The 10,275-nt window shown below is 22.4% G+C and overlaps 1 protein-coding gene across 1 annotated transcript; it reads left to right on the forward strand.

Moving 5' to 3' along the window:
- Positions 1-5,923: 5,923 nt before the first annotated feature.
- On the forward strand, positions 5,924-7,949 carry LOC110622482 (heat stress transcription factor B-3). Its single transcript, XM_021766987.2, has 2 exons — positions 5,924-6,442; positions 7,318-7,949. Exons 1-2 carry the CDS (start codon positions 6,185-6,187, stop codon positions 7,783-7,785), a joined length of 726 nt encoding a protein of 241 aa, XP_021622679.1. The 5' UTR covers positions 5,924-6,184; the 3' UTR covers positions 7,786-7,949.
- The last annotated feature ends 2,326 nt before the right edge of the window (positions 7,950-10,275 follow it).

The following is a 10,275-nucleotide window of genomic DNA, read 5'->3' on the forward strand; positions in this document are numbered from 1 at the left end:
TAATTGTTGGCATCTGTTGCCCACGGTCTCTTCCGTAATCGCGCAACTGCGAGTGACAATCACGTTCATGATCATGTAAAAACGAAATTTATAATTATTACATCAAATATTTATATTTAAATTTATATAATTTAAATATAAATCCAATTAAATTCATTTATTTTATTAATGAGCAAATAAATTCATTTATTTTTTTTTCCAATTAAACAACTTTTACTATAGGGTCGAACTGACTCTCACTTAATCTAATATTATTTAATTTTTTATATTTTAAACTATAAAAAATAATATTTTATTGTTAAAATTATTATTATATTATGGCTGGATTTATTTTACTCTTAATAAAAGTATATAAATTTAAATAAACAAAAATTTTAAATTAAATTTTTTTTAATTTTAAATAAAAATATAAGAATTTAATTAGATTTATTTATGGAGAAAATTTATATTAAATGCAGCTGTAGTTTATTTTGTCTTCTCTGTTATAAATTATAATGCAATTCTTTCAAAATTAAAATTAATAATTTAAAAATCTAAAACTCAGAAGGAAATCGAAAACAATGAATTTGAAAATATTAATTAATTGAATTCAATTATAATTTCTTATTCATAATGATTATTACGCTCTTTCTTATCCAAGGAGAAACAATTACCAAATAGGAGTTCCTTCAAACTCAAAAAAGCAATTTTTTATTAAATTAAATTAGAAAATATCATATCTAAAATAATATTTTCTGGCTTACTCACAAAAGTCGCTAATTAAACATTGATATATCACTAAAAAAATTAATGAATTCTATATATTATAAAAATAAAATGGACCCCACTAAAAATGTATAAATTATTTTATAAACCCTAATTACATCTAAGCTTTCTATTTATTTTATTGAAAAATATTTTTTAATATTCAAAAAAATTAGTCAATAAAAAATAAAAAATTAAATTATTTTTAAAAAAATAAAAATCATTTTTTTACTATTTAAGAATTTTATTAACATTTTATGAACTAAATAATGTACACGTTTAAAACAAACTAAAACAAATAGATTAACATTAACAGAAGTTTAAAAATTTTAGTTTATAAAATATAAAAATATTTTAAAAATAATTTTAAAAACTAATAATTTATTCTTAAACACTGCAATTAATGCAAGCTGAGAAGAGTTATAAGCAAATGGGAACACAAAGGCAGCGGTAGGTGAAAAGCACAAATAGCTCACAATTAAAAAAATTAATATTGAATTTATATAAAATAAAATTAAAAAAAAAAGAAAGAAAAGAACAGGATAATAAGTCAAGAAAGCCAAGCTTCCCCGACCAAAATCAGAACCTTCCATTATTATGTCCAAATACCTTGTATTTTTTTTTTCTTCCACTGCTTTCATCGTCACATCCCAGCGCGTGACTTTAATTTTTTTCTATTTCCATTTTATAATATTTATCGTTTAAATTTTATTTTAATTTTAAAAATAGAATTAGCTATTTTTGTGTATAACATTTTGTTTTTTTTTTTTAATTTAAATTAAAAAAAGTAGTGAAAATTTCATAATAAACAATTTTGGCAAATAATTAATGAAAATGTGAAGAAATTAAAGAGGTAGCGTGTGACAGACGAATAGTTTTGGCAAGTTAGATTGTAGCCAGCAAAATTAAATAGAAATTAAAATAATATAAATAATACTAAAAATAATAATATTAAAAGAGTGCAACATTGGTTGGTGGCGGAAGATAGGAAGAATAGAAAAGCTAAGCCAAGAAATATCTTTAGAAAATATTTTATTTTTTTAATCAAAATGATTTATTTTTTATTTTTTAATTATAATTAAAAATAAAAAATATTATTAAATTATAATTTAAAAAATAATTTTGAAAATTTTATTAGTATTTTTATATTAAATTTATTAATACTTTTTATTTTTAAATTACATTTAAAAATAAAAAATAAGTAATTTTATTGAAAAATATTATATTTATTTTTTTAAATATAAGTTATTTTTAAGAAAACAAGCAGAGGATAAATGTAAAAAAAACAAAATTGAGTATATATACCAAGAAGAAACTCTTTGTTTATTATGTAAACATCTAACATGTGGGTTAAATAGGATCTTGTCTTCTTTGTCTTCCTTCTAGACAGTTTGACCCGTGAACAAACGTGTTTCTTTAAGTACCTCAAAATAAATTATGGATATTAAAAATTTTATATTATCAAAATATTTTTTATATTTAAATTTTAATTTAATAATAATATTTTGAGATCCATAAAATAGAATTTATGGTATGAATATAAATTTAGATTTTGAGAAAAACGTTCTTCTTTTATTTTTTTTCTTTTATTTACTAGTGACGTTTAACAGTCTCTTTGCGACTGTGCTATCTGTCTTTGTCACTCAAATCCGTACATATATATGGATATGTCAGACTTCTCTTCATGCCAGATGGTCATTTAATTTTTTTCGACGCGTATGTGGGTAGGATTACGAAGTGACTGTGTCTATTATCTTTCCTAATGTCACATCACCGGACTGAATTTTTTCTCGCTGGACCCGAGTTCGCGAGTGATCCAACCTGTTTTGCAAGTCTGAGTTAGAACCTAAAATACTGATATGTCAATCTAAAGGACTTCGCAGGCTTTGAGCCTGTCTTATGTTTATAGGCCTGGTCTTGTCAAGAATAATGAGCCCGACCATTATCAAATAATAATGAAATTTGTTTATAAAATGATAAGATTTTAAATATAAATTCATTCAAAATATAATAAACAAAAGCAGAGAAGTATTACTTTTGAAAAGAAAAGATGGCATTAAAAGAAGAAAAGGAATAATTTATATTAATGGGAGAGAAAATCGTCACCATTCCGTTATAGTAATTTTATTTCCCAACAATCCTTTTTTACTCTTTTTTGTTTATTTTTTTAAAATTATTATTCATTTTTTCTTATGTTATAATAATATATAAATTGAATATTATAATTTATTTTATTTATTTTAAAAAATTAATATTTTTAAAATAAATATAATTACAAAATTAATAAAAAATTATTTTTAATTATTTTTTTAGTTGGTAGTGCATGTTAAAGAATAGAAAGTCTCATTCCTAAATTCCATTTATTCAGATTCAATTACATCACCAACATTGCTGTTTGAAATAAAAAAATATATATTTTTACGTTTTTGAGAAATTAACATATACATCTTTTTATCTTTAAAATCTAATAATTTAATTTCTATATTTAGAATTGGTCAAATGGCAAGTATTTCCATTTAATTTTTCATTTATTATTTTTGCGATAATCAAATTAAAATAAAAAATTAATATTTATATTTATAAATTTAAGAAAAATAGTTTAATTCATATATTTTAATTTTATTAAATTAAAAAAATAGTATTTTGATGGAGAAACTTTTAATTTAAAACTAAAATATAGAAATTAATATATTAAGTTTTAAAAATTAACGGACATATGTTTTATTTTTAAATTTAATTTAAGGATGTAAAAGTAATTTTTTTAAAAAAATAAATTTTATTAATTCTTATATTTAAAATAAAAGAATTTAATGGTTTAATTTTAAAAAATATTTAAAAAAAAACTTATATATAATATATAAAAATTAAAATTAGTTGAGGAACGACTTTTTTACAAAAGAAGTCAATAGTTTTAATTTTATAAAATACAAAGATATGAAAATTTAATAATTTTTAAATAAAAATAAACTAATTAATTTTTAAAAAATTCAAAAAGCTAGTAGTAATTCTCTTTGATTAAAACTCTATTCCAATTATTTTCTTTCCTCTCACTTTATTTCCCTATCTTTACGGTACTAAATTATATTTAGTCTCCATTTATTTGTAAAAAGTATTAAAATATTTTTTATTTTTAATTTAAAAAATAAAATATATTAATAAATTTATATATAAAAGTATTAGTAAGAATTTTAAAAAGGAAAAAGTAATTTTTTTAATAAAAAACATTATTTTATTGAATTTTATAAATATTTTTCTTTCTCAAAATCACCTTTTTCTTGGAAAGCATTGTCATTTAAAATTGTTAAGTGTTTGGTGGTCAACTTGTGACACTACCTGTACGACTAGTAAGTATCAATCAATATATTCACATTGCCAAAAAAGTCTCTCACTCTCTATTTACCATCATAGAATCCAACTTGTTGGCACCGCCATAGGATGAAAATTTACCCAAATTGGCTTATAGTCTAAAAGTATTAATGATTAATTTTGAACCATTAGCGACGAAATTTACCCTTCTTTCTTTAATGAAACTATTATGATTCGATTATTTTTTTCATTCTGTTTTATATTAATATGGTGCTGTGGAGATGAAATAGGGCCTTTTCTTTTCTTATATCAGTGAGATTAATCTGGATTTTTCAACAATGAGCTGAACGAGTCGGTGGCGACAAAAAATTTATAGACTCTTAGATAAATTTCTTTTTAGTTAAAATTAATTTAAAAATATGGATACAATTATAAATAATCTCTGAGGTTTAGTTATTTTATACAGAAATTGAAAAAATTGATATATATTTGCTATTAGTTAATCAATTTCTTCAAACTATTTATAATAATTTATAGGAATACAATAATTAACTTAAATCAAAAGAGTCTTAATTAGGATAAGGAACTTTGCAATAAATTTTTAATTTAAAATTTTAATATAAATAAAATAATTTATTTTAATTCTTTAAGTTATGGTAATTATTACATCAAGTGCAAAAGTAGAATGCTAGGCTATATATAGCCTTTGCCATTAATTTATGTGCTTATATGCTTAAATTAATAAATTTTTTCAAGATTTAAAATGTGGAGATATCAAGGAAATGAAATTGATTTGTGAGGATCTAGTGTTTCATATAGCGAATTACCATTAAGTCCCCAAAATTTTGTAAAATATTCACTAATTTATTCATATTTTAAAATTACTCAATTAAAACGTCTTTTATTCTATAATATCCAATTATTTAATATTTTTTTTAAAAAAATAAAATTAATCGATTTAAATATTTATATTATTTAATTTTTATAATTTTAATTATATGTATTATTTAGTTTTAAAATTTTAATTCATATTATTTAGTCTTTGTGACTAAAATTAAAACACATTCATCCATAATTTCTTAAATAGAATGCTTATGAAATTAAGTTTTATAAAATATAAAAATATTTTAATCGAATGATTTTAAAACAGATATAAATCAATAAATATCTTAAAAATTCATAAATCTTATAGTTGCAATAAAATATTAAGTCAAGGATGTACTAGTTAATTACCTGTTTCATTAATTTACCAAGTGATCAAGTGGTTTCTTCTCTTCTTCCTTTCTCTTTTTCTTTTCCTTTTTTTCTTCTCCTTTTTAGTCTTTATTTATTTGTAAAAAATAACTTATATTTGAAAAATACTTTTTACAAAATATATTTTGAATCAGATAATTTATTTTTTATATTTTAAAATGGTTTATTTTTTTCTTTAATATGAAAAAAAATTTCTATGAATTTTCTAGATGCTCTAAAACATTAAAAAAATACTGAAAATATTTTCTGTAGAATAAATGGAGCATTAATAATGATTGGCATATACATATAAAATATAATTTTTTTTAAAAAAAATTAGTTTAAAATTACAAATGGAATTAAAACAAATAATTTAAATACTCTTGATTACTTCTAGAAGGCTAGTCATGAAATTCTCCCCGTGGAAAGTGGCAGAGAAAAAGTGTGTCGCTCACTGTTGTTTATTGACCAGTCACTACATGGCTTTAGCCATCAAAGACTAAATAAGATTCGTAATAAGATCCTAGGGTTGAAAACGTGGGTTCCTCAGCGATAATCATGGACCGACATGCACGTAATTTTTGATAAATTTCTTCATAAACCAGTCGATGCTTATATAAGGATAGCTACCCTTACGTTTCAATCATTTATTTCTTCTTCTTCTTCTTCTTCTGATGAGGGAGAGAGAGAGAAGAGAGAAAGAAAATCAGCCATTGGATTTCTCATGAATTAGCCATTGGATTTCTCATGAACTGTGGAGTCGTGTTGGGTTTCTACTGCTGGGGCTGGGAGTTCATTACTGCTCTTATTCTCTTCTCTCCCTCCCCCTTAATTTAATTTACTTTTCTTTTCTTTTCCTTTCTTTTCTTTTCTTTTCTTTGCTTTCCAAGTTTAGTTTCTCATGGAGTCTGCAGCTACAGATAATAATAATAACATTAATAAGCGTTTGTTGGAATATGTTCGGAAATCTACTCCGCCACCGTTCTTACTCAAAACCTACATGCTGGTGGAAGATCCGGCCACCGACCACGTGATTTCTTGGAATGAAGACGGAATAGGGTTCGTGGTGTGGCAGCCGGCACAGTTTGCCTGTGATCTCCTACCGACTCTGTTCAAGCACAGCAACTTTTCCAGCTTCATCCGGCAACTCAATACCTATGTAAGTCTATAGAGAAAAAAATAATTATTGCTGGTGGTACAAAATAATAAAGACCTGCTCGTATATTAACCTTTGACCAATTCAAATAACAAAGCTTTCACGCAGTCTAGTGTATGTGATATTTTTTTTTATATATATTTTAAATATTATAGAGGTGTTGTTTGGAAAAATTATTGTATACAATGAGTAAATAATTCATTATAATAATTGATTATGATAATTTTATCATATGAATAATTAAAACATAATTTTATTAATAAATATTAATTACAATAATAAAATTTAAGTAAAAAATTTAAATTGAATTAAATAATATCGCTGTTACGATTATAAATAATAATTTTCGCTTCGAGCATATAAGTTCGAACTTTTAGTTTTTAGGTTATCATTGATTGTTGAATGATAGAATAGGTTGAATGGTACTATCTAAACCAACCCATTTGCTTTTATAGTTACTTGGTCTTCAATGATGCATCAACTAATTAAATGGTTCAGTCTAAACCCTTTTGCTTTGATAGAATAGGTCATTGTTCTTGGTTGATAGAATAGGTTATTGATGCATCAACGAATTAATTAATTAATTTCTCAATTTTTAAATCTTTTTGTGATACATGTTAGCTTAACTCAGAAGCTTCAAAGTTTTTTACATCTCAATAATTCAACAGTCAAGTTTCTTTGCTTTCCTTTTATTTTTTCAAATTAAAAAATTGATAAAAATAAAAGTTGCTTTGAATTTATTGATGGTAGGTCTTGGCCTTTGAATATTTAACATTCCATGTATGGTAAACTTCCTAAAATTCAAAATGATAGACAATTTCTCAATCTTTATCATTTAACCTATAATGCATGTGTATTACATTGTGATGTGGGTATAGGGTTTTCGTAAAGTAGCAACTAGCCGATGGGAGTTCTGCAATGACATGTTTCGAAAGGGTGAAAGAGAGCTACTTTGTCAAATTCGTCGACGAAAAGCATGGACTAACAAGCAACAACCTACTGCACCAACTCAAGCTACACCAGAAGAGTCTGATGAAGATCAAAAATCGTCATCAACTTCTTCATCATCTGAATACAGTACTCTTATCGATGAAAATAAACGTCTCAAAAAAGAAAATTGGGTATTGAGTTCGGAGCTCACTAGCACAAAAAGGAAGTGCAAGGAGCTACTTGAAATGGTGGCTAAATATGCACATTTGGAGAAAGAAGAAAATGGAAATGGTGATGATGATGATGAGAGGCCAAAGTTGTTTGGTGTGAGATTAGAAGTTGGGGGAGAAAGGAAGAGAAAGAGGGATGAGATTAGAGAGTATGCAACTATTTTACTAGCTCAATCATGCAAATAACTTGTTTTTAATTATAATATAGAATCAATCGATTAATAATCAAATAAGCAATAGGAAACCAATAAACATTATAATAAATGGTTCGACACTTTTCTCTTTTAATAAAATTAAAATTTGATCTTATAAATAAACTAAATACTCGCTAAGAGCATTTTACTCGTTAGTAAATTAATTCAATACAACGTTAGCAACATTGATTTATATATATATTTACGCTGTTTTGTACTTGAACTATATTGCTTTGCCATGTATTTTGTTTTGTGGGTTAAACTCTTATTTACTTAAACTCTTATTTACTTCACTTTTTAGCTTTAATATTCATGCATGTATGCATATATATGGATAACCCTTGTCATTTCTATAGACATTTTATAATAAATTATTTATAAAAAAGAATTTAAATAAATTTTTAAATAAAATTTTATTTATTTTGAATGAAAATTTTTTTGAAGCATAAGAAAAAAAAATCATTTCAACACATAAGGATTGGTAAAAAAAATATTGCGGTAGAATTACAAATTTCTTAATTTTAAATATAATTATTAAATATAATTATTAAATTCTAATGTTTAATGGAGGTCTTTACAGTTTGGTTGAATTAAACAAGTACGAAATATATAAAAAAAATATTGATTTTTTTAATGTAGATAGATGGTTAATTTGAATGGCTTAAAAAAAAAAAAAAAAGAAAAACAGAAAATGATTTTTTTTTTTTTTTTTGCGGTTTAATTTCAAAACACTCTAAAATAGACTAAAAAATTGTGTACACCTTAATTTCTTGTATTTTATAGAATATAATAATTATATATTTTTATAATAATTTGATAATTCGCCTATTTATTTTTCCTTAAGTCTTGCTAGGTTTTAATCTCAAATTTCAAATATGAGATAATAAATAAAAAGAATAGAAAAACAAATTGTCCAACAATGAACTTCATATACACTTAATTTATAGATAACTCGCTAATTAGTTTTTAATTTTAAAAAATACATTAAAAAATTATAACATTTTAAAAAAATTATGAATTAGTTCATTCGTTCATTTTGTCGTTAAATATTTTATTATTTAACTTTTATAATTTTAAAAAAATTATTAGTTAATTTTTTAAATTTTTAAAAAATTTATTAATTAGTTCTTCCATATCAGGAATATCTTATAATTTTTCACAATACTTAACGGTTATAATATTTAGACTAATTAGTAGATTTTTTAAAATGTTAGGCATATTTTAATATATATTTTAAAATTAAAGAACTAATTAATAATTTCTCTATATCATAAGAATTAAATAATAAATTTTTGAAATATTAATTATTACTAATAGAAATATTTTCTCAATATTAAAAATAAAAGAATTATTATAATAATTAATATTATCAAATAAAATCTCTAAAACTTATGTAATAATTAGTTATAGGTATTATAACCACTTGCAATAAGATCCTTTGAGTAGTGTCTTTCCCATTATGGAAAAATGATACTTTTGAAAAATTAGTTTCTTTTTATTCATTTGTTTAATAAGTAAATAAATAAATAAATAAAAATTTCACTCACTTTCCATCAAAATTGAGGAAATAAAAGTTATTTCCTTCCTCGAAATTAATAATATTTTTAAATATGATCATACTACCTTAAAATTTCAAAATATGAGAAATTCATGATTAGGCTCTCTTTTCTTTTAATTTCCAACTCATATTTATTAAAAAATAATGATAATTAATTATTTAGTATTTAATTTATTAATTATTTATATAATATCAGTTCGATTCGATTTAAATGTTTAAAAATTTTAATTTTATAAATTTAGCTTAATTTAAAATCGAATCAACTGCAGGTCAGATTCTAATTACAAGTTTTCTCTAGTTTTCAAAATTCAACTTTTAATAAATTTTGTAAGAATTAAGAAACTCATTATTCTCATTTTGTTTCGATTCAATAATTTAAAGTGTAGTAATTGAATACATATTATTTAGATTTGGGTTTCCTGAAATTGAAAAATTGAACAATATATTCACTTGTCAATAATTAAGAAATATTTATTTCCATTCATAATTAAGAAAAAAAAATCATTATAAGAACTTCTAAAATTTTTTAAGGACTCCTAAAAACAAATAATTAAATTTTTATCATTGTAAATAAATAATTTTCTAAATAATTTATCAATTTGATTAATTATAAATCACATTGCTTTTAATTTAAAAAATTGAAAATAATTTTTTTATAAAAAAATAGTAAAGAAAACTTAAAACTGTTTTTTAATTATTTATTATATTCTAATTAAAACGCTGAATATTAATTTTTCATGCACGTTTTACTAAAATTTGGAGTAAAAATTTTGTTATAAAAAATATAAAGTTTAGTGTTATATAACAATAATATATAATCATTGTATGTTGTTATAATTATAGATATTTTGTTAGTTGCAATTAAAAATATATTTATTAGCGTAAATATTAATGTTAAATTCTTTTCAAGATTAATTTAGGCTT

This window comes from Manihot esculenta, chromosome 9 (genome assembly GCF_001659605.2).
Source record: "Manihot esculenta cultivar AM560-2 chromosome 9, M.esculenta_v8, whole genome shotgun sequence".
In the NCBI taxonomy this organism is placed as follows: Eukaryota; Viridiplantae; Streptophyta; class Magnoliopsida; order Malpighiales; family Euphorbiaceae; genus Manihot; species Manihot esculenta.

Bases quoted from the DNA above. Each gene is read 5' to 3' on its own strand.
- LOC110622482 (XM_021766987.2), top strand. From the start codon at position 6,185: ATGGAGTCTGCAGCTACAGATAATAATAATAACATTAATAAGCGTTTG. The intron at 6,443-7,317 runs GTAAGTCTATAG...ATGTGGGTATAG, and splicing joins TCCGGCAACTCAATACCTAT to GGTTTTCGTAAAGTAGCAAC.